The sequence below is a fragment of the Manis pentadactyla genome, chromosome 9 (genome assembly GCF_030020395.1).
Source record: "Manis pentadactyla isolate mManPen7 chromosome 9, mManPen7.hap1, whole genome shotgun sequence".
In the NCBI taxonomy this organism is placed as follows: domain Eukaryota; kingdom Metazoa; phylum Chordata; class Mammalia; order Pholidota; family Manidae; genus Manis; species Manis pentadactyla.
In genome coordinates this window covers 98660055-98678935 of record NC_080027.1, presented here as the reverse complement: position 1 = coordinate 98678935, position 18881 = coordinate 98660055, and the positions used below count along the sequence as shown (strand labels likewise).

Below are 18881 nucleotides of genomic sequence, written 5' to 3'. Positions count from 1 at the left end.
CTAACCATATCTTCTGCAGATATCAGTAACAATAAAAATATACTTTGTGTTAGAGATAAAATGAGAAATAACCCTTGGTGTGACAGACATAAAAAGATAATTAATAACCCAAGAAAATTCATACTGGTTACCAAATGAGCTTATAAACAAATTTTATAAGCACCATAAACAAATTTGGTGGGAGAGAAGCCAACCAAAGACAGAATGACTGAGGAAAGTATCATTTTAATGACTGTTTGCAATTTTTAAATTAAAATTTAATTATACATGTCTATAATCCACACACTTAACATCCAGACAGTAACAATGAATCATAATCCTTAAATTAAAACCACATATTAGAGAAGTCATTACTTAGAGATGGTCAAGGAAAAGGCAAAGAACACCATAAAACTTAGCACTAATAAATCCTAAAGAAAATGCTATGAGTAAATTGTAAACCAAAATGCCAACTGTCCTGAAGACTGTGGTATACCCAGAATCCATTCCCTCTTCCTAAACAGAATCCTAATACTAAGCTATTTACACTCTCTCAGTTAATCAACACTAAATGATTAGGGCTTTTTAAAATCTAAATAATTTATATTTCAAAACTATATACTCTTACAAAGATCATCTTTGTAGATTTTAGAATTGATATGTAAATTAGACACTGTTGCAAAGGAAATATTACTACTACTGGGAAAAAATTCCTTTATCATTTCCAAATACTAGTTGTATTACATTATTTCCTTTTACTTCTCTGTTTCTTTAAATGGGATGGTTGAAGTATTTTTTAGTAACATACTTAAATGAAAACAAACTATACTAAACTATCATAAATATTTCATCCTAACCTTAAGTAACTATTTTAACCTATGGATATTGCTACCTAGGTACTCTGGTTAGTATCTACTTTAAATTCTTTTAATCCTAAATAAAGGCATAAATCTGGAAAAGAAAAAATGATCACTGATTTAAGATGTAAATATTTTATCTATGGCTTTACAGTTTTTAATGTTTTCTTTCTCCCAATTAGGTGAAATGCAAGTATAAGTACAGAAGTTTTCAAGTATACAATCACCAAAAAATGTGTAACCAACAATCTGGAAAACAATCAAAATTACCTTGAACAAGAGAAGTAGCCTACAAACCAGTCAGAGTAATCTCTAATGCATGGAAACAAAGTATTGCGCAATCGTTTTAGTCCTTGGACTGCTATAATAAAATACCACAGATTGGGTGGCATATAAACAACAGAAATTTATTTCTCACAAGTTTGGAGGCTAGAAGTCCAAGATCAAGATGCCAGAATGTTTGCATTCTAGTGAGGGCTTCTTTGTTGCTAGCTGGCACCTTCCTGCTACGTTATCACATTTTGAAAGGGCTGAAAGGTCTCTGGAGTCTCTTTCAGAAGAGCACTAATCCCATTCATGAGGGTCCCACCCTTATGACCTAAGCACCTCCCAAAGGCCCACCTTCTAATACCATTTAAGATTTTGACACATGGATTTTGGAGGGATGCTAAAATTGACCACAGTAATAATAATTTGTTCTGGGGTGTTTTTTGATATGTATCCTAATGTTCAATTAAACAATGAATTCATCATCTGAAAACCTGACCCAGGAATAGTTAGGAAGCTCACCAGCTACCTACTTAGTCCTATTGCTCAGCAACTCCCTGAAACAAGCTTCTTTTAACCCTGCTATAAAACATAAATGAAAAAGATAGCTCAATTATTTATATTTCAACAAGATTTTCTCTGTGATAAGCTGAAATTCATTACAAGAAGAATCTCATTTAAACTGAGGCATTTATTTGCATTTACAAGCACCAACTTGGATTTCAGAAGGTTCGAGGACAGTTGAGGGCTGGTGAAAGTTACCCAGCAATTGTGTACTTGAGATAAATATTCTGACATCTCTCACAGTATCTGGTAGCTTACTAGTGCATCAAAGTGATAATCACATCAATCATTTACATCATTTGTGTGATTTTGTCTCTATTACTCTGTTAGAGTTCTTTTGTTGTGTGTTCAATTTCACAAACATTGAGCAGTAAGTGTGTGCCTTGTGTTACTTTAGAAGGATCTGTCTAATATAACTATATAGAATTTACCCTACATAGCTTTTCAGTATTAAACTACCTTCCTAAGATAGATACTGTTTATAAATCACTAAAGAAAAAAAAAACACTGACCTGCTCAAAGAATATACTGATGAATTCTAAATCTCCCATTTACTGTATCATTTTGAGCTCCTTAGTTACAGGACTTAGGTAAGAGTTTGAAAATAAAATCAATGAAAGGAGTTAAAGAATTGGGAGTTTTTAATTGTGCAAAAACTAAAACTATTTTTGAAGTTTTAATTTGTACCAGTTTTTCATAAACACAGATTAAACTGTCACTAAAAGTTTAAGAAAAACATCAGACCCCAGTAAGTACATCATCCGCATGAAAAAACTGTCCCTTGCCATGCCAATGCCTGCTCTTCACTAGACTGGGGTGGGGGGTGGGGAGGATACAGAAGCCAAGTTTCCAAACAAATTAACCAATACATGAAAAGGTGTGTCTTAATTAGTAGAAGAGTCAACACTTGATTACAGCTGAAATGAATAGTGAGTCTGGTACCATAGGGCAGCACAATAGAACCTGGGGAATGATGGAACTGCCTTGTATCTTGACTATAGCAGTGGTTAACATTTGTCAAAACTCACACGACGTACAACAAAAGAGTGAATTTTAAAGCTAAGAGTGGGAAATAAATATACACAAAATTATATATTGGCGCATACACACACACACACACACAGATATATATTAGATCAAACTAGGCATGGGGGAAAGAAGTCATGTGGACCAGGCTGAGCTGGATGAAGGCTATCCTCATAAAAGGGATGCACAGCATCGCTTATGGGGTTATTCTGGCCGAAGATGTTATTATTATGAGGAAACAAACCCAAACTTAGGGTTACTACAAATACCCATTAGGGTAAACTAACAGGCTAACAATCTTCAAAAGTATCAAAGCTGAGGAAAATCTAAAGACCTAGTCCAAACTGAAATGACACTAGAAGGCATGACATCTACATGCAGCATGTGATTCTGAACTGAATCCTTCTGCTAGAAAGATGTTATCAGGACAACCGACAGAATATAAATGAGGTCTAAGGATTGGGATGATAATAATGCATCAGTGTTCGTTTAGTGATTTTAACAGTTGCATTGTGGTTATACAAAAGAGTGTAAAAAATGCACATGAACATATTTCGGGATGATAAGCATCAAGCAGGCAATTTACTCCTAAATGGCTCAGAGAGGAAAATGCAATTTTTCTGTAAGTTTGAGATTGCTTCAAGTTTTTTAATTATTATGATTTTTTTAATTTTATCAAATGTACACAGTGGTTCAACAGTTTTCCTCCCCTCCCCCCAGCCACTACCCTTTCCCTTGGTAACCATTAGTCACTTCTCAGTGTCTATGAGTCTAATGCTGTTTTGTTCCTTCTGTTTTTGCTTTGTTGTTATACTCCACAGATGAGTGAAATCATTTGGTACTTGTCTTTCTCCGCCTGGCTTGTTTCACTAAACATAATACCCTCTAGATCCATCCATGTTGTTGCAAATGGCAGGAGTTCTTTCCTTTTTATGGCTGAATAACATTCCATTGTGTATATGTACCACATCTTCTTTATCCATTCATCTACTGATGGACACTTAGGTTGCTTCTCTATCTTGGCTATTGCAAACAGTGTGGCAATAAATATAAGGGTGCATGTATCTTTTTGAATCAGGGATTTTGTTTTCTTCCGGTAAATACCTAGGAGTGGAATTCCTGGGTCAAATGGTATTTCTATTGTTAGTTTTTTGAGGAATTTCCATACTGCTTTCCACAGCGGTTGCCCCAATTTGCAGTCCCACCAACAGTGTAGGAGGGTTCCTATTTCTCTACATCCTCTCCAGCATTTGTTATTTCTTGTCTTTTGGACAGTGGCCATTCTAACTGGTGTGAGATGACATCTCATTGTGGTTTTAATTTGCATTTCCCTGATGAGTAGCAATGTTGAGCACCTTTTCATGTGCCTGTTGGCCATCTGTATTTCTTCTTTGGAGAAGTGTCTGTTCAGGTCCTCTGCCCATTTTTTGATGGAGTTATTTGTTTTTTGGGTGTTGAAGCATTAAGTATTTTCTTTTAAGTGAAGAAAGAGTTTAGGACAACAGAGACTATATCATTAAAAATTCTGTTATGGCAGCTTGGTATGGTGATAGCTGGTACCTAGAATTGTCATGTATATAAATGTTGAATCACTATGTTGTACACCTGAAACTAATGTAATGTAATACTGTGTGTCAACTACCCTTCAATAAAAAAATAATTATCTACAAAAAAAAAAAAAAAAATTCTAGAGCAGCGGAAATCTCCTCCCAAAACCACATACATCTTTGAAAATACAACAAATACAACTCTCCCTAAAAGAGAGACCAGAAGATACAGGTCAACAGCCAGACTACATCCACACCTGCGAGAACCCAGCACCTTGCGAAGGGGGTAAGATACAAGCTGCAGCCTGGCGGGACCCGAGCGCCCCTCACCCCGGCTCCTGGCAGGAGGAGAGGAGTGGGAGCAGGAGGGAGAGGGAGCCCAGGACTGCTAAACACCCAGCCCTAGCCATCCGCACCGAAGCACAGACACACAGTGTGTACGTGGGGTGCTGGAACTAGGGAAACAGGACAGTAAGACTTGCCACAGCCAGCACACCCGGGACAAAGAAAAGCGAGTGATTTTTGAAAGTCTTAAAGGGACAGGGACCCCACAGCTGGACGGGAGTGCCCCGGGACACCTAGCCCAGCAGCAGGGAATCCTGGGGAACTCTGGGCACCCGAACCCCCACAGCGCAGCTTGGAGGCCCCTCACCGCGATAAACAGCCTCCAACCTGTTCCCCCTCCAACGCAGCTCCGCCATATTGGAGAAGCAGCCTGAGGCAGGCCACGCCCACAGCAACTGCAGAGCTAAATAAACTCCATAGTGGCCGGGAGAGATCAGAAGCCCCGTCTGCACACAGCTGCCCAGCACAAGCCGCTATAGGCTGCTGTTCTCCCAGGAGAGGAAGGCCACAAACTGGCAAGAAGGGACTTTCTCTTACCCAACACATGCACCAGCTCCCCACAAATATATCTATCGCCATGAAAAGGCAGAAGAAACTGATACAGACCAAGATCACAGAGGCAAACCCTGAGGAGATAGACCTAACCAGTCTTCCTGAAAAAGAATTAAAAATAAAGCTCATAACCATGCTGATGGAGCTGCAGAGAAATATGCAAGAGCTAAGAGATGAAGTCCGGAGGGAGATTACAGACATCCGGAGCGAGATTACAGAAGTGAAACAAACTCTGGAAGGATTTATAAGCAGAATGGATAAGATGCAAGAGGCCATTGATGGAATAGAAACCAGAGAACAGGAACGCATAGAAGCTGACACAGAGAGAGATAAAAGGATCTCCAGGAATGAAACAATATTAAGAGAACTGTGTGACCAATCCAAAAGGAACAATATCTGCATTATAGGGGTATCAGAAGAAGAAGAGAGAAAGGGATAGAAAGGGTATTTGAAGAAATAATTGCTGAAAACTTCCCCAAACTGGAGGAGGAAATAATCGATCAGACCATGGAAGTGTACAGAACTCCCAACAGAAAGGACCCAGGAAGGACAACACCAAGACACATAATAATTAAAATGGCAAAGGTCAAGGACAAGGAGAGAGTTTTAAAGGCAGCTAGAGAGAGGAAAAAGGTCACCTACAAAGGAAAACCCATCAGGCTATCATCAGACTTCTCAACAGAAACCTTACAGGCCAGAAGAGAATGGCATGATATATTTAATGCAATGAAACAGAACAGCCTTGAACCAAGAATACTGTATCCAGAACGATTATCATTTAAATATGAAGGAGGGATTAAACAATTCCCAGACAAGCAAAAGTTGAGGGAATTTCCTCCCACAAACCACCTCTACAGGGTATTTTAGAGGAACTGCTCTAGATGGGAGCACTCCTAAGACTAAATAGATGTCACCAGAGAAAACAAAAACACAGCAAAGAAAGCAGACCAACCAAATACTAACTAAAGGCAAAAAATAAGCTCAACTACCCACAAAAGCAGTTAAAGGAAGCACAAAAGAGCACAGAATAAAACAACCAACATATAAAGAACGGAGGAGGAGGAATAAGAAGGGAGAAAAATAAAGAATGACCAGACAGTGTTTTAAAATAGCTCAATAAGCAAGTTAAGTTAGACAGTAAGATACTAAAGAAGCTAACCTTGAACCTTTGGCAACCACGAATCTAAAGCCTGCAATGGCAATAAGTACATATCTTTCAATAATCACCCTAAATGTAAATGGACTGAATGCACCAATCAAAAGACACAGAATAATAGAATGGATAAAAAAGCAAGACCCATCTCTATGCTGCTTACAAGAGACTGACTTCAAACCCAAAGACTATAGGAACAAAGAAAGACTGAAGGAACAAAACAGCAGCAGAATCATAGAACCTAAGAATGGACTAATAGTTACCAAACGGAAAGGGACTGGGGAGAAAGGAAGGGAAAGGAGAGATAAGGGTGGGGAAAAAGAAAGGGGGCATTACGATTAGCATGTATAATGTTGGCGGGGGTGGCACGGGAAGGGCTGTGCAACACAGAGAAGACAAGTAGTGATTCTACAGCATCTTACTACGCTGATGGACAGTACTGTAATGGGGTATGTGGGGGGGGATTTGGTGAAGAGGGGACCCTAGTAAACATAATATTCTTTATGTAATTGCAGATTAATGACAACAAAATTAATTAATTTAAAAAAATTCTGTTATGCCCTGCCAACCCATTTAAATGTCATCCTGAAAGCTATTGGCAGTCTTGGTAGGATGCTGACATGATCAAAGGATCATGTTGTGTTTTTTAAAAGTCCTTCTATTAAACAAAGGCCCTGGATGTGTAGGATTAACTTTCTCAGGTTAGAGGCATATGTAATAATGACATTACAGATTACTTAGCATTTCATGGAGAAACAAGAGCATGATTAATAAGGTCAATAAGATTCAAGAATGTAATCCATCTAGGTATGTTTGATACAGATGAATCAACTGGGCCAGATGAACACAGAGGTTGAGTAAAATTAGGATAACCCAAGAGCCACTATACTTAATCAGGATTACCACAGAAACACAGACAAAAGAAACAAATGTGATCACACCTAGTCACAACCTCAAGCAATGTTAACACAGCTAGGGAGTCCTGGAAATAACTGTCAGCTTAGCATGCATCAGTCAGAAATGCAGTGACACATTACAAAGGCATGCAGCAAAAAGGCAGAAATGGAATTCACACTAGACTTGCAAATATTTTGCTTTTAACCAAAAACTCTAGGAAAATCTTTGAAAGTATTAAGTATGGAGAAGCTTTACGATATCACATAAATATGTCAGCTTTAACACATACTTGAACTTTTAGTCTTTTTTTTAAATGTTTCTGAGTTATGATTTTTGATCAGGGCAAGGCCATAGTTAGCTAGCAAGATAATTTCAAAATTGAGTTTTTCACTGCGGGCTTTGCCTAATCTTTTCAAACAAGTATTTTTTAAATCTCAGGACAGAATACTTCTAAGTAAATGCTTTCAATAATATCTATTCGACTTGGGCAATAGCCACTCCCAAGAAACCAGACATTTAAGGAATTCCTGCTGTAGCAGGACAACTACATTGCTTTCACAAAACCCTCGTAAAATCTAACTAGCTTTGTTCCATCTCACAGCCATGACAGACACTTTCCCAAATTTTGCACCACTGCAATGGCTAAGAGGTATAGCAGAAGCACCTTTGTAAACCAGGAAATGCACAAATAAATATAAATTCAAAGACATGTATCAAGTCTTACTGTTCTTTGTCCGTAAACACATATATACCCAATGCAAAGCTCCACACTAACCTCATAAATATTGCCAGACTGGTTTTAGGTGATGATTCCAAGAACAACAGCCTTAGGCCTGTAATGCTAAGTCCTTTCTGCAAATAAGAAACAGTAATTTTGGAGGGTGGGAGAATGGCCATCCTAAGAGACTGTATTGGGATTGTCAGGAATGCTGTATTGATAGGAAATGTGTGGTGATGAATTTAATCAGCCAGTATGATTGTGATTTTTTCCTCTAGCTACATCCAGCTGCTCAGGAGCAAGGCAAGAGTTGCAGTTTTAACTAAGGTGTGCCTAAATATTTTGATTTATGCAAAAATGGGGTTTTTCACACCAGTCTGAAACAAAGGTGGAGATTTTCTGGATTTTATTCTCAATTGATGATCCACGGTAAGTCCAGAATGATCTCCTCCCAAGTGAAAGGAGCACGTGGGACTCACAGAGGAAATAATTTGTGTGGAATAACCTGGCCATCTCTAAGAAAAGCAGAGCCCCAGATTCTGACAACCCTTCATTACGACTTTTTATGGAGTCCCTTTATGTGGTTTTTTTGGGGGCCAGTTATTACTTCAGGAATAGATGGATGGAATTTGGAACTCATTTCAGAGGCAGACAGGTAGAAACAAGAACACAGATCTTTGCTTTTTGTAGACCTATGTGGTTGCAATTACTAATTACTAATGGAAGTGCTAAAAAATGTTAAACATGGAAAAAATAAAGGCAAGTCATTTAAGCCTCTGCCTTTGGAATGTGATGTAAATTATGACAATATTCAAAACACAGTGTGACAGAAGAACTTTGTAACCACTTTCTATCACATAACAAGTTTAAAGGCTCTGACACTGCCTATGGATTCTTGGTGCACCAGCATTTCCCAAACTCTATCAGCTGTTCCTCATAAAAAGAGTTCCAAAGTCAACTGACTTAGGCAAATTCTAGGTAAAACAGTTGAAGAGGTTTCTATACAGCAGAACTTATAAAAACTTTTACTATGATAATGTGCTCAGTAATAAACAAAGAGGGATGCCAAAAAACTATTTTCTAATCTTATATGATTCAGTCCACTGAACTCTTAGTTTTCAGAATATTCATTTATAACTCTTGAAATATAGTTCAGGAAATATTAGTGTACACTGCTAATTTTCTTCATACTTACTGTCAGGCCACAACATGTTTTTATGGGTACTACATAACCTTTAGTCCACAAAAAGTCCTAAGTGAACCACACATCAAAATTTTTTCATGATTATTTTAATCTTCTGAGTTACAGATTGGAGCTAAATAAATATATATAAAATATAACTAGCCACTTCAATAACATATGCTGTTGGTGATGAAAAGAATGGGCACTGGTTCAATATTTACTGAAAAATAATTCAGTTAATAACAACATGTTCCAATGCAAAATATCTTATTCTAAAAGAAGGAGTAAGATACTGTTTGCATGTCACCCAGGAAAATCAGTAACATATTAATACTTTTGTCAATGGTGAAATAAATTTATTTACATTCTTGTATTAATGCATTTCAATTAAACTTTACCAAAAAATAGCATTATAGTTCTTCTTTATCTAAGGCTACACAGAAACTTAAAAAACAGAATTGAAAAAAGCTGACAAAATACAACTACAGATGGCCAGAAAAGGAAAAATCCTAAACCAACTTTCAAACTTTTAAAAAAACAAACTATTACTTTTATGTCCATTTTTTTTTACAGATGATAGAACAGACTTAGAGAAGGTATGTAACTTGCTTAAATCACCCAGTCAATAGTCAAAGGAGTCAATCTGAACCCAAAGCCCCTATTCTTTACTAACATATTGGTTCAGGACCAGGAGTATTTCAGGTTGAGGTATTCCACTTGTAGATCTTCACCATGGAAACTCTAAGTAAATTTAATTAAGCTTTATCTCTATGAATAGAGGAAACTAAATAGGCTTTCTTTTCCATTAAACCTACAGTGATGTTTAAGAATCTGAAATAAAACCAAAAGTTAAATGATTGCACAGGACTGAACTAATTCACACATATTCATATAAATAGTATTTTCAAGTGTAATTAGATTAGGGGTGAAAGGAATAGGGGTGATGGGGAAGAATTTTAGAGTAAAATAAATGTGTATCAGAAGACAAAAAAGACTAATTAATTATCCCCCTAAGCTATTTGTCTTGAAACAATCGATTTCAATTATCCACTAGTATTATTATCTACCGCCCTAATACCCAGAATAGAAGTTTATGGTAATAACAAAGTTATAATTGCTCACATAGTGCTAACAGCAACAATTACAGTGGTCCCCCATATGACCCACAGGGATACATTCCAAGACCCCCAGTGGAAAATAAAAGTTATCTCACCAACAAAAGTGGGTTTATTTGGGAATGCCAGAAAATTGCAATTTGGGACATGCAAGTTTTACAAAACTATAGGCAAGTCCAACAAAGGAAAAGAATGTCACTCCTTCTAGCCTCCTGATTCCACTTAGTGAGGTTTCCCTTTATTAACTTTCACACCTGAAACCTCAGATAGTACTGAACATTAAATTTATGTTTTTTTCCTATGTATATAACAACATACTGCAAGAAAACTTATGTGACCATGGGGTCTCTCTCAAAGTATCGTACTGTACTGTATTCACCCTTCTTGTGATTATGTGATAATAAAATGTGGACATGATGAGATGAAATGAGGTGAGTAACGCACACATTGTGACACAGCGTGAGGCTACTTACTGACTGACCTTCTGACCTGAAGATAAGTCAGGAAGAGGATCATCTGCTTCCAGATCTCAGCTGACCTCAGGTAAGTGAAACTGTGGCAATCAAAACCACAGATAAAGGGGGACTACTGTATATATACTGTTTTCTGATTAATATAAGTATTGCATTTCCTGGTTTCTTTACACTACATATCCAATTGATCCTTGAATAACATGGGTTTGAACTGCCCGGGTCTATTTATACATAATTTTTTTTCAATAAATACATTGGAAGGAATTTTGGAGATTTGTGACAATTTGAAATAGCATTTTTTTCTCTAACTAACATTATTGTAAGAATACAGTATATAATACATACGACACACAAAACATGTGTTAATATGTTATTGGTAAGTCTTCCAGTCAATAGCAGGCTACAAATAGTTAGTTTCTGCAAAATCAAGTTATACATGGATTTTCAACTGCAGGGGGTCAGCGCCACTAACACCAAAGTTGTTCAAGGGTCAACTGTAAATAGGTGCTATGGCTTCAAATCCATAGCTTTACATAAATAATGTTATAAATAATAAAAGTTCCCACAATAGTCCAAAAGTCTGAAACCAACAGCTTAGCTAAAATGTTGCAACCTCAGAAAACAATACTAACACTATAATGGATTCTAAAATTGAATAAATCCAAATTCTCCTTTTAAATATCACAAAGTAATACAATTATTCCAGATAGATAATAGTTTTGCAATATGTTACAGTTATAGTAGCTGAAGACGTAAAAGATAAAGTGAGAACTTCTGTATTTATTATGAATGTCTCTACTTGAAAAGCAAGTTTAATTAGAGCAAGAAAAAGTCATAGAAACTTCTCAGTAACTTCAAGGACTTCAGGGTCTGACAGCACTGATTCATTACTATATAAAATTTCACTCCACTTCATAGAGTGCTTTCTCTAGATGTATTGCTCACCAACATCACTAGGAAAACCCCTTCTTACACTACTCCGCCATGATTAAGTTTATCTTTTAGTTCACATGACTATTATACAGAAGACAATTAAAAGTCCATAACCACTAAGTAAAATATTACTCACTCAGTTTTGGATTCTTTCTCAAACTACCCAGTATCCCAAAGTTTTCCTCAAAATTGTCTCTTCCTAACCCTGATACAAGTAACACCTTGACCTCATACTGCATTTCCCAGAGAGTATTCCATGGAACGCTGGTTGCCATCCATCTTCCAGAGATACTCGACAAAAAGAGGATTCTACAATCACACACACACTTACATTCCAGGATAACCTGCAGTATTTTTAACGTTTAATTTTGTTTAAAATAGTTTCCAAATTTATTGTCATCTAAACCTCCCCCACCCACCCAAAGTACCTATTAATATCCATGGATTTCCTGAACACATTTTGAAACTATGAGAGCACTAGAGTAAAGCCCTAATCCAAAAGAGAAGCAAACAGTTCAGGTGAGGAAGAATGAGGGGGCAAACAGCAAGACTGGAAAGTGGAGAACCAGTCTTCATGCCTCATGAAGGCCAAAGTGCTGCTCCCTTGTAGAAGCAGACAAAGCAGCACTAGAATGGGGGCAGGGGCATTAGCCAAGAGGACTAGGCATTCCCCACCTACTACTGGAAAAAGAAGTGGACACTGGAGAGAGGAGTGTGGAGTGCCTTGCTTGGAAGAGCAGTTCTGGCACTCTGATCAGCATCAATGGGGAAGAAAAGGAAATACCCTAGATCTGGAAAGGAGTTTTATATGCAGTGACAACAAAAGACAGGCATTCACATGTCTGGGATAACCTATACTATGTATGGGTCATTCAAAACCAAAAATCATTATGGGAAGAACATGACTCATTGAGATACAGAAAAAGCAACTGAGCAATTCTTGGTCTTAGCTACTGAAACTTGGAAGTCATTCTCACTGGCACTTCTTGAGTAACAAGGGATACAGGGGACAAGAAAAATTAGGGAACTAGCAAATCCTAACCTACATCTATTCTAGAGTTCATCTGGAGTAGTGGGAAAACATGAAACTAATACCAGTGTCTATAGGTCATATGGTTACCCCTTATATTCAAAAAGTTTGTACATCTGACAATGGAAGTCAGCATCCATGAGCCCAAAGTCAGAAAAGAAAAAAATGACAAAGGAAAAAGAAATGAGCCATCAAAGACAATACAAAGGAATGAAATTAATTCCTCTGTCAGCTAAGTTCTTCCAAATTAAAAATACCCAATCATTCACAGGACTGACCAACCTAGCAACACAGGAAAACAGGGTATTCATGCTGTCTCCTTCCTCTCTCCCATTCTCCTGTCCTTCCAAGTATCTTGTCCTGACCTAAACTCCCTCTCTTCATTAAATTTTTCAGTCCGTCCCTAATTTTATCATGTTTTTGGAAAAAAGGAACTATGTCTATTATCTTTTTCTGTTAAACAGTGAACATATTTTAGCTTCATCTACAGTGGAGTTTCAAACTTCTTGATCCCAATCTACAGCAAGAAATACAAGAAAACAAGATTTTTGTATAACCATACTTATTCTTCTGCACATAATGTACTTGTTATCTTCTGTTCGAGTATAATTTTTTAATGCTCTTTGGACTTGGTAAACTGATTTTAAAACCTATCAAAACCAATAGGATGAAAAATAATGAGCTAGAAAAACAACATACTGGCAATAAGTATACCAAAGGAGAAAAGATTTGGGAAGAAAATTTTTCATTGCCATTGAAGAGTAGTCCAATAAAATATTAATTTGTATCCAGTTAAGCCTTTTACCCTAAAACAGCCTGGGCTTACTATATAATACTGATCAAGTCCCAGGAATCATGGGATATTTCAGAAAATTTCCAACATACGCTATTTGTTTCTGCATTGCTATACTAAAGAATGCCTTACATTTTATGTGAAATAAATAAAATTCCTAAAATTCTTACTGTTAATCCTGACATCCCTGTTCTCACTCACAAGCAATTTATTCTTTAAAAAAAAGAAATATGAGAGAAGTGAAAAAATAATAGCCACCACTTGTTGAACATACTTTTACCATGTGCCAATACTGTGTGAGATCAAATAATTGTACTTATTCACTATCGTTCTTAGAATAGAATATACTACTAGGTTAATGAAAACAAGTGCCCAACCTACACTTCAGATGGCATTTATGATTATCCTAATTGAGGACTTAATTAAACTTAATCATCTGTATTAAATGAACATTTTGATAATTTAAATGATGAATACATTCTAAGCAAAAGCTAACAAAGAGGAACAGAAGTGAAAAACAAAGTATCCTAAAAAAGATTTAGACCCTTCTAACCACCACCACCTCACTTAATTGAACCAGACACTAAATAATGTGAATAAGCTTTAAAACTACTCTAATGAAATAAGTTTAAACCAGTAACTGCTGATATGCTGTAGTAATAAGTTTATTAATCATTCAGATATATGTGTGTATATATACTGAATAAGGTATAAAATTAAGGACAATTTAAATGAAATGTTACAAAATCCAAGATTCAAGAAGCATCAAAAAAGTTATCCACATACCAATAGCCTTGCATGTTTCTTTTGTATTGAGCAATATTATTGTAAATCTACTGTTTAAGTATATTGATAGAGAATTTCCTAAAATTCCAATTTCCCATTTCAAAGTTGAGGAAAGCCAATTCTATTAATAATGTACTCATTTAGTCATTTCTAGCAAACATGTTATAATGTAGATGTTATTACTTCTACAACTCTACTGTAACTTTTCATAGTGTTACATACTGACAGCAAAGCTATTCTTTTATAATCAAATAAATGAAACCAAAATCATTTCAACAAATTAAAAAAAACAAAGGAGACAAAATAAAATCTTTCAAATCTTATTTGATATTATTGGAAAATACATAGTGTATTTGAAAGTGACCTATGCCCTTAAGGCACTCTTATCCCCTTGCTCCATTGCCCTTTGGCTTAATCCCCTCCTCTTCCTCTAGAGCTCTACTTATTTCCTCCCTTAAACCATCAGCACCAAGAGTAAAGAATGCTGTCAAAAAAAAAAAAAACATATCTGACTTTGAACTGTCAGTTTTCTTATTGTCATGGTTCTACAATGAACAAAACACTAACTGTACCACTATAAAGTGAAATGGACCTTAACTGCCTACAGAATTTTGACTGACTTCATTTTTAAATGTAGTCTATGAGCATAAAAGTAAGTACACAAAATAATCCCCCCAAAATTCTGGTCTCTTTTTCTCTAGCACTGAGAAACACAACAGGAATTTAGTAAAGAGACTGTATGTTTTTGTTACATCATGTCAGACTTCTAAAAAGACGATATATGGAAGATAGTACTAAAAGTTTATTTTGTATTATGAAAAGTCCTCGGTTTGAAATTATTTTATATAAACAAAAAGAAAATACATATCTGGCCAAATACTTATTTGACTTTTGGTTTATTTAGTTTAAATTAAATATGTAAAAGCAAAGATTTTTTTAAATAAATACAAAAAACAAAGTCCAAGGAAACATATCTAGTGGAAAATATGCATAAATTATTATGATAATACAGCAAAATATCTCATAACATAAAACTACTATGCAGACTCTTTTTAACCAAAAGGCAGTTGAGGATATGTTTTTTTCCTTTACAATGATTTTTAAATGGTATCTACTACTGGTATATACAAATAGTTCCCCCATCATTTGCAAATGAAAAAGGATATTAAATGACAATCACAATCATGAAGTGTCACTATAGAACCATAATTCAGAACTGTAACGCTAATTCTAAAAGCACCAAACCTCTTCCAAACTAAATCGTCCAAAAAAAAAACACTGAACAATTTCTAAATTTTTGAAACACAGGATGTAAGACATGCGCTTTATTTCTACACATAATAAAAGACATATACTCACACAACCAGTACCAAAGTCAAAACTGTCTCAATCTTGAGAGAGAAGTCAGTTAAAAGATAGTTTAGAATTTACATTCCCAGGGTGAGTCTGAAGTCTGTAAAAATCATCCTACTCACATTTATACACACATGTATGTGTATTAAAAACCTTGCAACATCAAGTTAATACAACACTTCTAATACTGGCAAATTGGATAAAATTGTGTGTAGGCAATCTCGAATGAGTGATTTACCTGGAAAACTGAATTTTAATAAATTTCAAGTCCAAAAAAACCAAAATAATCACCAACTGATTTCTACTTCGGGAAGATAAAGCTTTGCTTGGAAACAAGGGCATTTTTGTATCAGAACTTCCCAGCAAACCAAAATTATTAGTATTCCCAAGGTACAAAACACTTCTCTGGCTTCTATCCCTCCAAAGCCAAGGGACCAATAGGTCGGGGTGATGATGTGCCCTCTTCCAACACATAACTGCTAGATGTACAAACGTATGGGAAGCACGACTTAGCCAAGCCTTCAAGCTTGAAGGGCACATGGAGTGCTTGTTCTCACCACTGACCTATTCCACTACAGCAGGTCTTCTAAATCACATATACATTTAGGAGAATGAAGACAAAAATCTGACAAAAATCTAAATCACATATACATTTAGGAGAAGGAAGACAAAAATTTAATCTGAATTAAATTCAGAGTAAATCTAACTCTAGAGCTGGAGCTGCTCCCAGGCTCCACCAACTATCACAAAATTTTCTAACTACTAATGTCACGCTCGCTATCTTACAAACATGCGATTTTTGGAAAGTTCGTATTGAGCAGTTTCCTTTGCTTGTTCTATATCGAGATGAAATAAAACCCACGGATCATTACACTCAAGTTCCTGTTGACTGAAGATACTTAATCTCCTCCCACTTCAAGAGTGATTTCCAAAGCCGGGAAGGGAACATTTCCACTAAGAAATACCTTTCAATTGAATGTGTTATACCACCAGGCATTAGGCAACTGGGAGCAATAATTCACTTTTGCCCATCAGAGAACTATTCACAATCTCTTACTGCTGACTTATACACATAGTTTTTTCCTTACAGATTCCACATTAAATCAAGGCAACAACTGAGCACCATGGTTGTACTCTTGGGGAAAGTATTTACCAAAAACTAGGAAAAAAGCTTAGATACGATTGGTGTCTATTCTTTTATTGAATATATTTTTAAATATATTCGCCACACAGTATGTATTTAAATACATAAAGTAAATTTTGTATGTATTTATATATTTATTTACTCGTTAATTGAAGAGCGTTTACTAGTAACTATAGCAATTAAACCGCAAAGCCCAGTTTGTTTGTTCTTAAACACAAACTTACCCCATTCCAGGTATTCAAGAATGTTCTTCTCTCTTCTCAATGGAGAATTACTGCATTCATCATAAAGGCAGATAAGTATGTCCAGTAAGGTTTCCACGCTGAAGCACTGCCCATTGGTCTGAGCCGGCCCGTCCAGAATGAACTGCTCCAACTGCCTCAAACGCACTTCCCCTGACATGTTTGCTTCAATTTCTGCCGACTTTCCTTTAAATTATTATTACGTTTTTTACTTTGATTATTTGAACCTAAATTTTAAGAGGTGTGGTTTTAAAAATAAACCACTTGTTATTCAAACAGCTGTCATGCGATGCCGGCGCCGAATTAAACATCCAGCACACCGGTTACCTCACTTAACTGAAGCGTCTTCAATTTCGCACATATACATGTATTTTGAGGGAAAGTTACCATAAAATATTTTTAATACATCTTAAAAAGAATAATACAATTAAGTCGTATATTTAAATAAAATAATAATTAAAAAGACAGCGAGCCAAAGGGTCAGCACTTATTTAAAAGAAAAACAAACTCCTCGCCTTAATTCAAAATTCAACTCGTGCAACATAATCCTGAAACGAATCCGGTTGCACCATTAATGATTTAAGTCCGATCTGCATCAGCAATTCTCTTCCCAGGAAGAAGGAAAATGAAAAAGGGAGGAAAAAACCAGGACCTTTATCGGGGGAGGGAAAAGCAGGAATCCTGCCGCAAACCCTGCCCACCGCCCCTCGGATTCCGCACCAGCGGAGGCCTCCGGCGGCGGGAGGCGCGAGGCCCCAACGGCCCCGAATGCGGCCCGAGGCGGCTCCTTCTCCGCCCGCGGTCCTCGTATCTAAGGCTCTGCAGTCGGTCCCGTTTCCAGCGGATTCCGGTGGAGACTCATCTTCTCCCCTCGTCTCCAGGGGCCTGGCGGCAGCCGGCCAAACGAGAGACGACGGCGGCGGCCCCGGCCCGGGATCGGCAGCGGCGGCTACTCGGCCAACCGAGCCCGCTGCATGTCGGTGGTCGCCGTGCGCCGCTGGGCCGCGCCGAGGCCCGGTCTCCCCTCACCCGCGCCGCGGCCGCCCGCCCGCGCTCCCGACGCCCTGGCGCGGGCTGCTCTCCGGGACTCAGAGGACACGAGCGGCGGCGCGGGCGGTTCCTTCACCCCCGTCTCCCCAGCCCTGCGCTAAGGGCATCTTTCCCCGGCGAGGAGGGAGGCGACCGCGGCGCGGGAGGAGGGGTCGGCGCGCCGGTGAGGAGACCAGAGGCTGCGGCAGCCGCGGGCGGCCCCTCCCTTCCTCCCTCGCCGCCCCGCCCCCCGCTCTGCGCTCGCGCCCTGGGCTCCGCGCGGCTCGCGGCCCTCCGCGCGGGCGCGGGCTCGCTGCCCAGGACGATCCAATATGGCGCCGAGCCCGCCGTGCCTGCCCCTACGGGCCCGCCGCGCAGCCCGGCCGAGCCCCCGGGTCCTGCGGCCTCGCGAGCCGAGCCGGGCCCGAGAAGCGCAGGCGGGGCGCGCGCGAGGGGGTAGCGGCGGCGGGGAGCGCGGGGAACCTGGGGCCGGGAGGCCGCGGCGCGGGGGCGGAGCCGAGGCCGCCGGTCCCGGTGACCCGACGCTGCTCCGGCCGGTCGCGGCTCGGGCTTTCCTCTCGTCCTCGCAGGCACCACCTGCTTGGCCCAGGTATGGCGGGGCCCGTGAAGCAGGCGGCTTTAAGCTTCCCACAGGTCCGTGAAAGCGTGCGGGGCTCACCGCCCCTTACCTCTCACCACCCGCCCCCTGAAATTCAGCAGTAATTTCCCGGGTGTCGAATTACACCACTTTTTGTGTCACTTCCCATGATAAATACAATGATAGACTTGTGTTTGCTGCCATCCAAGTCATGAGTGTGTGTGCGCGGACAGCACTTCCCCATGTCCGTTCCTAAGTTTCCTTACGCAGAGCACAACGTTTTCTCCTCATGAATAG

At 38.5% G+C, this 18881-nt stretch overlaps 1 protein-coding gene across 13 annotated transcripts in view; it reads right to left on the bottom strand.

Annotated features, from left to right (window-relative positions):
• The window catches only part of CDC42BPA (CDC42 binding protein kinase alpha), a 303926-nt gene extending 285757 nt beyond the window's left edge, over positions 1–18169 (bottom strand). For 3 of the 13 annotated variants that reach the window (XM_036918405.2, XM_036918406.2, XM_036918412.2), the window contains exon 1: positions 16940–18162. In XM_036918405.2, coding sequence (XP_036774300.1) covers positions 16940–17117 — 178 coding nt within the window. In that variant the 5' untranslated portion in view covers positions 17118–18162. Of the gene's footprint in view, positions 1–16939 lie in introns of all 13 variants that reach the window. The other 10 variants (XM_036918400.2, XM_036918411.2, XM_036918401.2 and 7 more) reach the window with 7 other exon arrangements.
• Positions 18170–18881: the final 712 nt, after the last annotated feature.